General features: G+C 46.6%; 1 protein-coding gene across 1 annotated transcript in view; it reads right to left on the reverse strand.

Moving 5' to 3' along the window:
- The window catches only part of srcin1a (SRC kinase signaling inhibitor 1a), a 55385-nt gene extending 40573 nt beyond the window's left edge, over positions 1-14812 (reverse strand). Inside the window, exons 1-2 of the mRNA XM_083648600.1 lie at positions 14486-14812; positions 4134-4160 (exon numbers count right to left, since the gene is read on the reverse strand). Of these exons, the coding sequence (XP_083504726.1) occupies positions 4134-4160; positions 14486-14797 (339 nt within the window). The 5' untranslated portion in view covers positions 14798-14812. The remainder of the gene's footprint in view (positions 1-4133; positions 4161-14485) is intronic.
- Between the last annotated feature and the right edge of the window lie 2634 nt (positions 14813-17446).

Consider the following 17446-nt stretch of genomic DNA (forward strand, 5'->3'; position numbering starts at 1 on the left):
CGCCCACAGCGCTGCCCAGGCATCTGGCTTCTGTTGTTGCTGTCAGCGTTGGAGCAGCTTCATTCCGAGTGCCTCTCTCTATCCAGCTCGGCTGCCTTTGCACCAAAAAGACATTGGGCACACTAGGGGTGGGAATCACCAGATGCCCCACGATATGATATTATCACGATACTTAAGTCACGATACGATAGTATTGTGATATGCTAGTATTGCGATATAATGAGTATTGCGATATATTGTGATTTATTACCTTTTTTCATCTACAAATTATGTCCCCAAAGGGAAAAAAAACCTAATGGGATGAAGTTCATCTCACTTCACTCATTTTTATTGCAGCAAAATGGGATTGTCAAGCAGACAGATTGAGCGACACTGGCATAATAGCCTGTCATAAATGTTGCATCCACTTGACATTTTTATTATAAAATATCACGATATTTGGCATTCGATACAATACGATACATTGCCCAATGCCCACAAAATATCGCGATACTATACTGTATCGATTTTTTTTTTTGTATCTCTCACATCCGTCTCTCTCTCTCATTTGCTCTTCGCCTCTATCCTGATTTCTCTCCATCCTTCAAACTCTCAGGCCACTCTTCTGCCTCATCCCACACTCCCCCCTACCCCCCTACCCCCAAGAGCCCTGTCTCTGTATACTGTCATACTGGGACTCATCAATGCATGGAAAAAATTGCTCTGCGAAATGGCTGTGGATTGTTCACTGGTGCGATCGGCTCGCTCGGAGGGAGAGTGAGGAAAATGGCGTGCTCCTGGGGAGGGGGGATGATGGCTCACTGGTGGTGGTGGTTGTCCTTTCTGATGGATGGGAGAAAACGGCAGCCAAAAAAAAAGAGAAAGAAACCCCAAAGCATTGTAGGTACCTAATTCACATCTATGTTTTTATTGCATGTTCTCATCTTTCATTTAACTGTGCAAAGTTCCTTCTCCAATAGCTGTAATTGTAGTCAGTAAGATTATACAGCGATATCCATTACCGTACGGTTGTAAGTATATGCAACAACTTAATCAAATCGGTAAAATAAATATTCTCTCACAAGTGGGAGGAAATAGCAAGTTGTACATTTCCTGGTGGTCGTTTAATTAGTGTTGAACAGTTACCGTCAGATTAGAGCTGGTTGGAAGAGGAAGTGAGAACGAGCTTTCATTAAGCTTTCATGTAAAATGAAATGAAGAAAACTGGGCAGCTACATCTCACAGAACCACTGTGGACTGGAGGATGAAGTGTCAACATGTGTCAACACAGCACTGAAAGCAAACAGCTGACTGGTTAGCGTAGATCTGTTGGTTGTTTCATTCTATGTGTTGCCTCTACAAGTGCCTTGTGCAACCAATAAATAAATTCAGACTCCCACTCTCACTGCTGTCATTAAGCCACCTGGCTTAATTAATTTTTCGGTTGTTGCACAACCACATAAACTGACAGATAGCCGACTTATTATACTAGGCAGTGTAATGCACCACAGTCAGAAACGTGTTCTTCAGGTCTAGAAAGGTATTGCCTTGAAAGAGACCAGCAGCATGATCCGTTTTTTTCTGATCAAATGAGGCTTTAATAAACATCAACCGAATGCATAACATGCATGTTGTGCATTTGTCTGATGTTTAAAGTTTCATTTTCCATGTTATTTGTAGCTGACTTGGTTGTCCTACATCATTTCAAAGTGAAACGTGTTGCAAGACCGAGGTGTGTGTCCTGAGCAAGTGCCAAAGCTAACATCATTTTTTGGAGGTTAACGCATGCAGGTGAAGAGGCTCCCAGTTCTATTTCATTGCACACTTATGTGACGGTAATGTAATTACCAGGCTATGGGATGAATTGCTTAGCGTACCACATGGGTCAGGGAATATGGCTATTGATGTTCAGTGACATTTCAACCCCATCCAAATAATATTGCGATTGAGGCAAGACTACACCACAGATAAGCTCCACACACATCCAGACATCTGGAAGTGAAAATAGATAGCACACCGTCCAGCCCGCCTCAGTGAAGTATAATGATCCAAAGAACTCATACACATAATATTGTAAAGCATGGCAGCTAACAAATATGCTAAACACAATTTAAATTCAGCACAAAATGATACAGTAGGTACTCCCAATATATGACTGCTGGTCTGGGAGAACCTTTCACATGTCGCTGCTACACATTGTTGGCAATGAGCCAAAGAAGGATGAAAATGAGTTTTGTAGGTTTTTTGAGATTTTGAGTGATTTGGTCACTTTCATCTCTCTGTAGTACATCATAGTGAATCCTTATTTTCATAAAACAAAAGGGAAAGTGTTTATTGTTATGGTTTCGGTGGAATGCCACTGTAGAAACGTCCCCACGTTTTACTTAAGGCCATGGCACACCAATCAAACATTCTCAAACAAACACCAACAAACACCAACAGACAATTGTCTGTGAATGTTGGCAGATGTTGGAGATTGTTTGAAAGCATGGCACACCGACCAAACATATTCAGCACAACAGTCCCAAACATGTAAAAAAGAAACACCAGAAAAATAGAAACTGCACTGTGTTACAGCACATAGAAGATGGCTCAGACTGACAAAGTTAGTTATACATCTGTCGAGTAATACAATGATACACCCAGTTTATTTATTTTGTAGCGACAGATGGCCATAAACGCCACACTCACGTGACGCTTCTTGAGAGAGAGGTGAGGTAACTGCATCTTTCTGCAGACTTTATCGAGGGACCTTGAAGGCGTCATGTGACAGGCAACGCTAGTTAAAGCCTGGAGGTCCTGCTGATGGCCGCTGCAACAGTGTTTTCTCTGCTATCAACCTGGTTAATCTCGCTATATTCTTCACCACAGCGGGTCATTACCCACTGTGCACTTAATCGTGCACTAGTTCTGCATAAGCACCTGCAGCTCTCTCCTTATTTTACTGACGTTCTCAGTGATCACACGGCTGTTTACATGTGTTTCTGAACGGCTAGCTAGTTATTAGCATAGCTCGCTGTTAGCCGTCATGGATGTTCTCTCTCTCCCTCATTATGTAACCTTGCTGCGCATAACATTACTTATTTGCGGGAGTGCATGGGAGAAGTCTCCCGCTAGTGTTGTTGATGCCCAGTGTGATGGCACATGGTTGGCAGAGAAACGTATGTTTGCTGCGTCGCGTGTAACGTTAATTTAGAGGCTCTGCCTCTGACCGGCTCCGTTTCCATGGATACGCGACTGAAAACATGGGAAGTTACCAGACAACAGCGAACAGCGAACAACGCCGGATTGAACAAGTCGAATCCTGGCAAACATGACAGAACATCGCCGAACACGAACAGACAAGGACAGACAGCTATGGCACACCAAACGAACATTTGTCTTTGTTCGTGTTTGTTCGTGTTTGTTTGTGTTTGTTTGAGAATGTTCGTTTGGTGTGCCATGGGCTTACACATAACAGATTAAAATACTCATAACGTTTGATCTGAGAGAGCTATCTCAGTCCTTCAAAAAGCTATATACACTATAGGGGAGTTTCTAATGTATGGAAATGTCAAAAAAGGAAAATGTCAGATTGTCATCCTGTGAAGGGTTTTTGCAGGCCACCACACATAGATCTTGATGCTGGCCTGCTCCAATATAAACAACCCATATTTCCTCTCGATTACAACTTGTGAATAACACACATTCAGCAGGCTGGTCATGACTCAAGCCTCTGTGCTAATGTCAAAGCATTATTTCAGTAATGCCTCAGTGACACGTCTGAAATGTCTTCTTAATGTCTCAGTCAGTCTGAGTAATACTTCAGCAAGGTCACGTGACTGCTAGCCATTAGCGCTAGCTGACTGAGGTATCATAAATCCCCAGAGAATCGTCTCCTGCAGATTAAATGGAGCTTGAGCTGTTTAAGATCACCCCCCCCCCCCCCCACACACACACACACACACACACACACACAAAGAGCCCTCAGGACCCTAGAGATGGCAACTGAGCTGGGTGCCAACGGGGCATTGGAGTGGCCTGGAGAATACGGGCGACAGACTGAGGATGCCCGAGGAGTGTGAAGTGATAGACAGGAGCGCACACGCACGCACCCACAGGACAGGACAGGAGGGTGACAAACGCACAGAGACACTTTGACATGCAGCACTGACCTTAAAGCTCCAGTAGTTGGGCTGTTGCTGTGGAGTTAGGTGAAGGACAAGAGAAAGAGAAAAAAGAGAAAAGTCAGACATTCACCTCTCCAATAGAGAGCCAAAGTGGAACGTCACTTCCTGCTTCAGCACTGTAGCAGAGATTTTCATCCGCCATTTATTTTCCCATAGACATTTCATAAAAGTGACGTTCACTTTGCCTCTCAATAATGGCAAAACAACTTCAGTGACAAAAAGCAGGTATTGCAACGACAACAATAACAACAAAATCACATGTGGGCCAGTGGGACAAATGGGAAAAAGAAGAGTAGAGGAGATAGAGGCCGACTGCGGGCTCATGACACAAAATCAAATGCTTTTGTAAATGTATGAGAAACCACATCATTGTCCATTTGAAATATGACCATGTCCTCCGCCGTATAAGCTACTGTAGAATACCTGAATGGTTTTGGTGCAATCTACCCCTTTTCTGACAAGCTCTTCGTTAAACCCATTCATCTTTGTGAGGCCTTCTCCAAATGTGGCAATCTGAACTATAATCATTATTACGTTTGATTGGTGTTAATGCGGTGTGTGTGTGTGTGTGTGTGTGTGTGTGTGTGTGTGTGTGCGTGCGTGCGTGCGTGTGTGTGTGTGTGTGTGGGGGGGGGCAGCTGTGTTTTGCAGGTGTCTGGTTGCAGCGTACTTCTTGAAACGAGATCAAGCCGTTTGTCTGTAACTTATGAGGTGAGGAAATGAAAAGAGTGAAATTGAGTTACGCAGCAGCCCACTCTGTTCTCCCAGACTTCTCCTTCACGGCCAGACAGATCTCCTCCTCTCTCTCTCTCTCTCTCTCTCCACTGTCTCTCTCTCTCCACTGTCCCCCCCCCCCCCCCCCCCTCCCCGCTCGACCACCAATGAAAAGGCGCTCACATGTTGGTTGAGGCCTCAGGAAGTAGAGCTTTCCATTAATACATAATTAAACCACCGTCGAAACCGGGCCAAGACACCGATGGCCCAGGAATACCTCAAAGTGACATGGAAATAAAAAAAAAGATTGGGTAGAGTTCATGAATTTTAATTCTAATCCAAACTCTTATTCTAGTTCTTATTCTTATCTGCAGGCAATTTTTAGTCCATTCACCCTCCCTTCTGCAGGAACCACATTACTCTCCTAACACACCCTCCCTTCTGCAGGAACCACATTACTCTCCTTCACCCTCCCTTCTGCAGGAACCACATTACTCTCCTTCACCCTCCCTTCTGCAGGAACCACATTACTCTCCTTCACCCTCCCTTCTGCAGGAACCACATTACTCTCCTTCACCCTCCCTTCTGCAGGAACCACATTACTCTCATTCACCCTCCCTTCTGCAGGAACCACATTACTCTCCTTCACCCTCCCTTCTGCAGGAACCATATTACTCTCATAACACCCTCCCTTCTGCAGGAACCACATTACACTCCTAGCACCCTCCCTTCTGCAGGAACCACATTACTCTCCTAACACCCTCCCTTCTGCAGGAACCACATTACTCTCCTTCACCCTCCCTTCTGCAGGAACCACATTACTCTCCTAACACAAGGATAAAAAAATAGAAGAAAAGAAAATGACAGAGAAGTTTTGATTCAAGATAGTTGCTGCTTTTGATGATGTCACAAATAAATCACTGATGTCATCAGTGATGTCGCTCAAGCAATTGCGATGTCATCAGTGATGCAACTCGAGCACAGTGATGTCATCAGTGATTGATGTCTTCAGTGATGTCACTCGAGCAATTGTGTTTATAAACAATAAACAATAAACAATGTCATCAGTGAGTGATGTCATCACAATGTCATGATGTAATCATGTTATGTCATCATGTTATGATGTCATGTTATGATGCCATAATGCCATGATGTCATAATGTTATGATGTCATAATATCCACACTCATTCCCTTCATAAACAAGTCTGTGTGGTACAGTTACAGATCTGAAGGAATGGCTGTTCGAGCAGGGTATGGCGTCAGGCGGCTCCACCATGCCGTTTGTGCAGGAGACCTGGACAAAGTGAGAACCCTGCTGCAGGAAGAGTGCTTCAGAAGGTGGATCAATGTTGTTGATTATTGTTCGGTTTGCGGTGAGTTGGGGACCCCTCTGGGGCTCGCAGCCTTTCGGGGTCATGCTGCCTGTGTGGAATACCTGATCACCCAGGGAGCCCAGGTAAACCTAGCTGATGAGAGTGACTTGACGCCTCTCTACTGGGCCACGGACCACGGTCACCTGGACTGTGTCCGGATCCTTCTGAAAGCCGGGGCCGACCCCAACAGAAGCATACAGTTGGGCAGTTCGTTCTACTGGACTGCCCACAACACGGGAAGGCTGGAGATTGTGATATCAGGTGCCATGCTATGTCTCCTCTTCACCAGCGCCGTCCGCGAACACCTGGACTGCTTCCACCTGCTGCTCCAGGCCGCTGGCGTTCTGACCCGTGACGTGGCTTCTTTCCTGCTGCTGATGGTGCTGCATCACAGGTGCGACCCGGCCTTCGCCCAGCTGCTCCTGGACCACGGCGCCGACCCGACGCTGGAGAGGGAGCAGGCACAGCTGAAGGAGATAGGAGATTCTGAGGCGGTCAGGGTCTTTCTGGAGGCCAAGAGATGTCCTCGCAGTCTGGCCCACATGTGTCGGATTCGAATCCGCCAAGCGCTGGGCACACATCGCTTGAACCAAGTGCACTCCCTACCACTAACACAAGTGATGAAGGACTTTGTGCTCCACCAAAACTGACTTGAAGAACTGTGTGTATTTATTTTAAATTCCTAGATTTAGTTCTTCAGTGACTGTGTTTCAAACAAATCCAGGACCAGAGATTAAATACCATCATCTTACACCACCTGTAGCCAATCCTACTACTACATTATAAGTGCAATTGGAGCGTGTCCCTGTGTGCTGCTCGGTTCATCGTCTCCAGGGTCCCCACCTCACAATTGGGCACGCGGGAATTCTGTTTATCTTAATACAGTATGACGTGCAGTCAGCTTTGCATAGAAACAACTGGTAGAAATACTTTGTACTTTTATACTTGGTTACATTTCAGAGCCTGTCATTTTTAAATTGTACTTGAGTAAACAAGTTGAATCAGAACTTCTACTTTTACCTGAGTCTTTTTTTTTTTTTAGAAAAGTATCTCTCTCTCTCTCTCTCTCTCTCTCTCCAGGAAGTGGTGTGGTCTCAATAAAGCAGAGAGGGGTCAGTGATGACACAGGCATCCGCAGCATTAGCTACACGATTTCCTATAACATGCAGTGGTGCACTACACTAATAAGTATACTATTGGTCCGCGTAAAGCAATCATTATGATGACGCAATGAGACACACACGCTGCAATGGATAGAAAAGAGAGTTTGCTAGCATTGCTGCTGCTGTGACAAGTCACAAGTGTGACTCAAACTGATACGGAGAGCAAGCTCAACCCACGCACCCTTCTTCCCATAGCGCCAGCGATCATCATCAAAATGATTATCATTACAAATCAGCTCTTTGATGTGACACTGAGAAGAATTCCTATCTCTTAGTTACTCTTTCTTTCTTTCTTTCTTTATTGGTTTATTGTGACGGGACAATGCACATTAATGGACATGTTCAGAGATACAGAAGCCTCTATATACAAAAACATGTAAATATGCCGGAGTTAGCTAATGCTAATTTACATCCGTTGTCCCCAATAAATATCAAAACAGTCACTCATTTCATTCATTCAACGCACAGACTGAAATATACATGTAACGTGTCATCGCAAAAGATACCACAGCATTACAGACATCAAAATTACAGCAAAACACAGACAGGATGTACGCAACAAACTGATATACCTGTAGCGTGTCATCGCAAGAGATACCACACATTACAGACATCAAAATTACAGCAAAACACAGACAGGATGTACATGCAGCATGTCAGTGCTAAAAGAAGAATACTACACCTTCCATTCGACAGGTTACAAGATAACAATACATAGAAACAATATGAAGGCTACTCTACTCTCTCTTAAGTGTTACACTTAAGTGGTGAAGTGCCTAGTGCAGGAAGAGAAGAAGATTTGGAAGGCAGCTATTAAGCTAGTGTTCACAAATTTGGTTTGTTTTAAGCCATATTTTGAGCTGGCTTTTGAATGCCGCACTCTCATTTCATTTGGATGTTTAAAAATGTAATATATATATATATATATTGTAAGGAAGTTTGTGTGAAGTTTGCTGGATCTTAGGTAAGAGCTCACGGGCAGTGATCGGTTAGAACCACAGAGATGTCTTTCAGGCAATTTATTTGAGATATCAGGCAGAAGCAATATACAGAGTAGCTAGCAGATAGATAGATAGCTTACAGATTGCAGAAAGGGAACAGGACCTAATTAAACATAATAGAACAACACTTTTATACCTCCCACATTCGAGGTATGACATCATTGGTGATGTCACAACGTCCTGGGAGGTATGACTCATCGATGACACAAAGTCACCTCACACAGTCTGGAGACAGCCTAGACCGTCTGACATCACCGATGACCTCACGGGGGAAACTCTGACATCACCGATGACCTCACAAGGTGAACTCTGACATCATCACCGGTGACGTCATCATTGCGTCGTGGGCTCCCCCGGTTCGTGGCCGTTAATTGCCCCACGAACAGGCCTGATGGTGGGCCATTACGGAGCCTTTTCTACATATATATATATATATATATATATATATATATATACCGCAGCTCCCACTTCTGAAGGGAAATGTGTGCAAAAAGTGCTTCTTGTCAGTGGGACTTGGAGGTGTGAGGCCATGTGTAAAGTAGGTCAGGTCCGTCTACCTGATCACGTGTCACTCATGCATTCAGTGTAGCTGGAGCTGTGGGTCGGCCCTCGACAGCGGCCCAAGGACGCCGTTGCCACGTCATAAATAATTGCTGTTTCCTTGTTCAGACAACGTTAATGATTTTGTTTCGCCTCCAAGCAAAATGACTCTGAGGGCTTTAATGGTGCTCAAGTGATTTGTGGTCTTACGTGTCCGTCTGTGTGTGCGTGTGTTTTTCACAGTTCTCGGCTAAAGTAAACATTTCTCTCCTTGTGTTGTTTTAACTGTTGCTCCACTGCCAGACAACAGATATACTGTTTGGACTTTGAGCTGGGACACTAATAGTGTAGTAACACAGGCTGCATATACAACCCACTGATCATGAAGTCAGCGTGAGCAATCGACAGCTCCTTTGCCTTGGCCTTGATTTACCATCACCCATCTCAGTATTATTACGCATATGATATATCATTTCCCCTTGACAATTCTACATCCTGTCCATAATCAATGCAATCAATGCATTCCTAGAAGTGCTAGAAGCATTGATCTACACATCCATACACAGTGCATCGCTTTATCCCTAGAAAGCCACAGGTCTATCCGTCAGCCCAATCATTATCATGGCCACCCATTCAACCATGGAAACCAGATGGTACATGACACTCCTGCTGATCCTCCAAGTATTTAGCTGAATGGGCGTCTTGTCATTTCTAGCAAACCCTCCTGTTGAATTACACATGTGAATGAACCCCAGGGGGGGAGAGAGAGAGAGAGAGAGAGAGAGAGAGAGAGAGAGAGAGAGAGAGAGAGAGAGAGAGAGAGAGAGAGAGAGAGGGCTACAGATGCTTTTCAGATTGGACCTGAACGCATTCCTGACGGCATGCCTAGGTGATGCAAAGTGCACACACCCATGTACATAATAATATATGCACACCACACATGCATGCATACGTGCACACGCCCCCCTCATGTACATACATATATATACATATATATATATATATATATATATATATATATATATATATATATATGCGCACACATGCATGCGTACGTGCACACGCCCCCCTCCTCCTGTGCAGGAGTTGGCCGCAGGCGCTCCGACAGAAGGACGGAGCCTCACAGAGTGGAGCGCTGGCATTACCTGACCTGCATGTAAAGCAGGCTGCACTCTCCTCTCCTCCTCCTCCCCCCCAGCACCCCTCCTCCATCCATCCCCAGCTCCTTTTCATGCCGTCATCCTCTCCGCTCTGCCCCCGCCCCTCTCCTCTCCTCTCCTCTCCTCTCCCCACCCCGCCCCTCCCCAACCTCCATCACTCTTACTCTCTCCCCCCTCCATCTGTCTCAGGTCCAGTTCACGTCTCGGCGTCGCCGCTATTTCTCTCTCCTAAACAGCCATGCTAACCTGCATGGCAGACAGACTCACACAGACAGACACACGCACACACAGATACGGAAACGCTGTCACAGTATATCTAACCGTACACTCAGAGCCTTGTCTAGCCTGGGCTTCTGCCTGTTCCGGAGCATATGCACACGGCCACCACAACCACCACACCAGAGTCTAATCCCAGCTGGCACACACACACACACACACACACACACACACACACACACACACACACACACACACACACACACACACACACACACACACACACACACACACACACACACACACACACACACACACACACACACACACACACACGCACACACACACACACCTCTCTGGAATCGCCTCCAGCCTCCAGTCCAGTCTCACCTGCAGTGCACCTGTGCCTGTCCAGCACTCCAGTCATCCCAGGCTGTCCGTCAGGTGCGGCGAATCCTCATAGTGTTTTTGCCCGTCTCTCCCTCACACCTCTGCTTCACTACCTCTCTCTCCCTCTGTCCCTCTCTCTCTCTCTCTCTCTCTCTCTTACTCTCTGTGTCTCTCTCCCTGGTAGCACATGCAGCGGAAACTCTTTATTTAATTCATTACAACATCAGGCGATTAACTCCTTCGCAGATGGGTGGCTGCCTCCTGCTGCTGCTGGCTAATTGACTAGCGGGCGGCTTGACCGGCTGCTGTGCTCCTCCTCCTCCTCCCCGCCTCCGTCCCCCTCCTTCCCCACTGTCCATGCTCACAGCCAAGAGACGGCTTCGCTGCTTCCTCCCCCGTGCAGCCAAAATGCCCTGTCACTTGGATTTGGACTATTTCTCTGACGCCTCTTATTTTATTTTCCTTCGGACGTTCTTTCTCCCTCTCTTCTGTCTTCCTTGTTCCACGATTCCTCCTTCTCTACAGCCTGACCTTTGCAATGTGATATCCCCAACTGCCATATATGGGAGAGGTTGCCACGGCAACTATGGACTCCACCTGTCTTTCACCCACCCTCCCCCTTTCTCTCTCTCTCTCTCTCTCTCTCTCTCTCTCTTCCTTTCATTCTCTCCCATCTCCCTTGATGCGCTTCTGTCATGTGATTACATTGGATTTAGCCTTTTTATACACAGAGCAGCAGTGTTCACACAGACGACAAGGAAGAGAGAGAGAGAGAGTGTGTGTGTGTGTGTGTGTGTGTGTGTGTGTGTGTGTGTGTGTGTGTGTGTGTGTGTGTGTGTGTGTGTGTGTGTGAGAGAGAGAGAGAGAGAGACAGAGAGAGTAGGATCACAAGGTTGTGAAAAAGGTAAAAGGCAAAACAGAGTTGAAATTTGTGAATTAGCTGATGAAGCATAAACTTAGCATAAAAAAAGGAAGGGAGAAAGAGATTGATGAAGTGATGAAGAGAAAAGGAAAACGTGTGTGTGTGTGTGTGTGTGTGTGTGTGTGTGTGTGTGTGTGTGTGTGTGTGTGTGTGTGTGTGTGTGTGTGTGTGTGTGTGTGTGTGTGCGCGCGCACGCGTGTGTGTGTACAGTATGTGTGTGCGTGCGTGTGCTTTCCTTCATGCCTGAATGGCACCAGCCTTGCCCCTCTATCTGACGGTCTGCAGGCACGGTGACTACTAGAGTAGCAGCAGAGAGAAGGGAGAGATGCTGGGGTGTGACAGTTTAATGAAGACCTCTAACAATCAGATACAAAGGCCACCTGACATCGTTCTCTCATGTATTCTCTCTCCCTCAATCATCTGACTGAGCTGCATCTGACTGCTTCATCTATAGCGCTTTCACCCTGGACCATTATCTGACAAAGACCCAGAGATGCCTGGCTATATATATGTGACTCCACCCACACAATGCAGTGGAAAACAACAGTGTGTATGCAATGCACCCCTTCTTTCTATCTATGACTTGTAGTGACGTCACAATATTGACTCCCAATTTGACTCCCAAAACAACATGTTCACAGCTAGTGAGAGAATGCGTCTATCCCCACTATTATGAATCAACACACTTTACTTACTGGATACCAGAGCCATCTATATAGAAGAGTCACGACATCTCCGTTCACTCCAATGGACCAGTTTTTTACTCTCAAGAGTTCCCGGAAGTAAGGTTCTGGATTAAGCAGCGCTGTCGAGTTGCAGCAAAATGAACAGTTTGTGATGTACTTTGAAAGGGTCCGATGTTTAAAGAATCAAAGTGTACATTATCAGCTTTATTTTAGAAATCAAAAGTAGCGCGAGCCTCCTTCCTGGCTGTCATTGGCTACCAGTACTGAGTCACGTGTTTTGGACCTCCGCTGACACCACTCTCTTACTAGATTGCTCTGCTGGATACTGGATAGTAATTAAAATGCCTGATGTATGTATGTTGAGTCGTTAGTTGCAATAATGCTGTTGGGATGAAAGGAGATAAAAACTCATTGTTTGAGACGTGACACAGGAGGAACAATTTATAAACATAACATTATCTTACCCCCGGTAATCAGGAACAACTTGTTCTCTATTTTTAAGTATTTTTAGTTTCACCTACCCTGAAGTGAATTACCAAAATGCACGAGTGCTTTTGTAAGCCTTAAGGATTTCACTAGAATACGGAGACAGATAATGAATAAAGTAGCAGGTTTGTAATTATAAATGAAACAACAGATCGGGGAGTGTATCTGCAGACATGAGTGGTGTCAGCGATGTTGGCAGAGTCTTATGACACCAGGGGAGATGGTTGCTTGCTCATGGTGACTGTTGCATAGTGTTGTGTGTTGTTTTTATGGAACGCTGTTTGAGAGTCAATATCTAGCAGTGTCAACAAGACACTGACCTCACACTTTTTGTCTTGATGCTGCTTTCTTGGCTGCTCTCCAGTGAAAGAGATTCTTAATTTCAGTGGAACTAATCTGTTCAAGTACAGGTTAAATTATGTGTCACATTTTAACATCAATACATGATTATCACATTCATGTTGAGACATTAGTATCATACTGTAAACAAACAAGACAATCAACAAGTAGAGTGGGAGACTCTTCTTCTGCTTCTGCTAATTGCCTCTGCCAAAGAGCTCTGTCTGTCTGTCTGTCTGTCTCTATGTCTGTCTGTCTGTCTGTCTGTCTCTATGTCTGTCTGTCTCTATGTCTGTCTGTCTGTCTGTCTGTCTCTATGTCTGTCTGTCTGTCTGTCTGTCTGTCTCTATGTCTGTCTGTCTGTCTGTCTGTCTCTATGTCTGTCTGTCTGTCTGTCTGTCTATCTGTCTCTATGTCTGTCTGTCTCTATGTCTGTCTGTCTGTCTGTCTGTCTGTCTGTCTGTCTGTCTGTCTCTATGTCTGTCTGTCTGTCTATCTGTCTCTATGTCTGTCTGTCTGTCTCTATGTCTGTCTGTCTCTCTGTCTGTCTGTCTGTCTGTTTCTATGTCTGTCTGTCTGTCTGTCTGTCTGTCTGTCTGTCTGTCTGTCTGTCTGTCTGTCTCTATGTCTGTCTGTCTGTCTGTCTGTCTGTCTCTATGTCTGTCTCTCTGTCTGTCTGTCTGTCTGTCTGTCTGTCTCTATGTCTGTCTGTCTGTCTGTCTGTCTGTCTGTCTGTCTGTCTGTCTGTCTGTCTGTCTCTATGTCTGTCTGTCTGTCTGTCTGTCTGTCTGTCTGTCTGTCTGTCTGTCTGTCTGTCTGTCTCTATGTCTGTCTGTCTCTATGTCTGTCTGTCTGTCTGTTAGCAGAATTATAGAAAACTACTGGGTCGACCCATGAAGAACCCATAAAATTTTGGTGCAGATCCGATCGGATTTGGGTCAAGGAAGGGGGTGGGACTAGGGGAAAATTATGGAATAGGAAGGTCGTAGAGAGTTGGGATTTGAGGGGTGGTTAGGGGGAGTGGCTAGGGGGGTGTGGGTGTTGGGAGGGGGTGTGGTCAGGAAGGGGGATTAGGGAAAAGGGGCTGTAGCTAGGGATAGGAGGGTATAGATTCAGGGTTCGAGGGGTGGGTAGGGGGAGTTGTGTAGATGTATGTGGGTTGTGGGGGGATTATCATCAGGAAAGTGGGTGGGGCTAGGGAAAAGGGGCCATACCTAGAGATAGGAAGGTCGTAGAGTGTCGGAGTTCGAGTGATGGGTAGGGGGAGTGGCTTTAAAATCTTTGCACATTTTGCCAGTGCACACAATTCCGAAACGGTCACGAGGCGGCGTGCCATGTAACGTTACCTGTTCGCGTGCAGATCGCTCCGAGGTCCCCCTCATGCTGGCGTGGGAGGGAGAGGGCGAGGGCGGGTTGTGGTGGGGGCTGTGGTGCGGGTGCTGCTGCTGGTACTTGCTCTTCAGGTGGTCCATGAAGGCGTCCCTCTTGCGCTCCATGTCGGCCTTGTGCAGGTTGGTCAGGGCCTCCAGGCTCTGGGCGGCGATGACGGTGTGGCGGTGCTCCGACGTGTGCACCAGCCCCACGTTGGAGAAGCGCCGCGTGCCGTTCCCCAGCGTGCGGTACTCCCGCGGATACTCCAGGTCATCCGTCGAGATCATGTGACCGCCACCGCGCTCGGGATCTGAGGGACGAGCATGGAGGGAGAATGAAGGGAGGGGAGGAGGAAGGGGCGGTGAGGTGGGCGTGGGAAAGTGGTGCAAGGAGGACGTGAATCATCGTCGCCGACGCGAGCGTGCAGACGCAGACGCACAGAGTCACGGCGGAGACATACACACACACACAGCAGGCACACATAGGTGGGAACAAACAGCAGGGGAGAGAGAGGCGAGGAGAGGACAAGAGAGAGAGAGCGGAAGAGTGGAAGAGCGAGAGAGAGTGACAGTGACAGAGAGAGAGAGAGAGAGAGAGAGAGAGAGAGAGAGAGAGAGAGAGAGAGAGAGAGAGAGAGAGAGAGAGAGAGAGAGAGAGCATGGGATGGAATGTAATGTTAGACTATTTGCCAACAGGACAGAGGGAAAAAAGTAGTTCCCTGCAGAATTATTGATCTCAAGTTCTGAGGGAGGAAATGAGAAAAGTACAATGCTTCTGCAATATATCAAGGGAAAAGTGTTGTCTTGTTGGATATTCCATCGCTATATGCCTGTTTGTCATCTAAAATGGCTTTCATTGTTTTCTGAGGAAGCACAGCGGAGAAAAAAAAAAAAAAAATTGAGGTGATTGAAAGTCAGGTGGGAACACGAACAAACACGTCCTGGTTTCTCTTATTCCCTCACCAACTCTTTCCCATCTATCTGAGCCTTCCCTCCATCGCTCGTCACCCTCCCCTGTGCTCTCTGCATATTCTGTCTGTCTCACATCTGGAGGGTACTGATGCTGCTGCAGACCCTGTGCTCTCTGTATATTCTGTCTGTCTCACATCTGGAGGGTACTGATGCTGCTGCAGACCCTGTGCTCTCTGTATATTCTGTCTGTCTCACATCTGGAGGGTACTGATGCTGCTGCAGACCCTGTGCTCTCTGTATATTCTGTCTGTCTCACATCTGGAGGGTACTGATGCTGCTGCAGACCCTGTGCTCTCTGTATATTCTGTCTGTCTCACATCTGGAGGGTACTGATGCTGCTGCAGACCCTGTGCTCTCTGTATATTCTGTCTGTCTCACATCTGGAGGGTGCTGATGCTGCTGCAGACCCTGTGCTCTCTGTATATTCTGTCTGTCTCACATCTGGAGGGTACTGATGCTGCTGCTGACCCTGTGCTCTCTGTATATTCTGTCTGTCTCACATCTGGAGGGTACTGATGCTGCTGCTGACCCTGTGCTCTCTGTATATTCTGTCTGTCTCACATCTGGAGGGTGCTGATGCTGCTGCAGACCCTGTGCTCTCTGCATATTCTGTCTGTCTCATATCTGGAGGGTGATGCTGCTGCAGACCCTGTGCTCTCTGCATATTCTGTCTGTCTCATATCTGGAGGGTGATGCTGCTGCTGACCCTGTGCTCTCTGCATATTCTGTCTGTCTCACATCTGGAGGGTGATGATGCTGCTGCTGACCCTGTGCTCTCTGCATATTCTGTCTGTCTCATATCTGGAGGGTGATGCTGCTGCTGACCCTGTGCTCTCTGCATATTCTGTCTGTCTCATATCTGGAGGGTGATGCTGCTGCAGACCCTGTGCTCTCTGTATATTCTGTCTGTCTCACATCTGGAGGGTGATGCTGCTGCAGACCCTGTGCTCTCTGTATATTCTGTCTGTCTCATATCTGGAGGGTGATGCTGCTGCAGACCCTGTGCTCTCTGCATATTCTGTCTGTCTCATATCTGGAGGGTGATGCTGCTGCAGACCCTGTGTTCTCTGCATATTCTGTCTGTCTCACATCTGGAGGGTGCTGATGCTGCTGCAGACCCTGTGCTCTCTGCATATTCTGTCTGTCTCATATCTGGAGGTTACTGATGCTGCTGCAGACCCTGTGCTCTCTGTATATTCTGTCTGTCTCACATCTGGAGGGTACTGATGATGCTGCTGCAGACCCTGTGCTCTCTGTATATTCTGTCTGTCTCATATCTGGAGGGTGATGCTGCTGCAGACCCTGTGCTCTCTGTATATTCTGTCTGTCTCACATCTGGAGGGTGATGATGCTGCTGCTGACCCTGTGCTCTCTGCATATTCTGTCTGTCTCACATCTGGAGGTTACTGATGCTGCTGCAGACCCTGTGCTCTCTGCATATTCCAACCCGATCTCCAAACAAATTGTAAAATAGCAACGTTTGTGGACAAACGTTGGTATTTTACAATGTCGGCTAAGAAATTGTAAAATGGGAACGTATGCGTCTACAGCGGTGGGCGTGGTTTGGGCGTGTTTTACGGAGATTTTCTGTTTCTAACCCCTCCCCCTACTCTAATCCTAACCCTAAAATCTCAGAACGTTACTATTTTACAATTTTCGAGCCGAAATTGTAAAATAGCAACGTTGGTCCATATCGTTGGTATTATACAATTTTCTGTGAGACTGTGTTGCATATTCTGTCTGTCTCATATCTGGAGGGTACTGATGCTGCTGCAGACCCTGTGCTCTCTGTATATTCTGTCTGTCTCACATCTGGAGGGTACTGATGCTGCTGCAGACCCTGTGCTCTCTGCATATTCTGTCTGTCTCATATCTGGAGGTTACTGATGCTGCTGCAGACCCTGTGCTCTCTGTATATTCTGTCTGTCTCATATCTGGAGGTTACTGATGCTGCTGCAGACCCTG

The sequence above is a fragment of the Poromitra crassiceps genome, assembly GCF_964638095.1.
Source record: "Poromitra crassiceps genome assembly, chromosome: 13".
Classification (NCBI taxonomy): Eukaryota; Metazoa; Chordata; class Actinopteri; order Beryciformes; family Melamphaidae; genus Poromitra; species Poromitra crassiceps.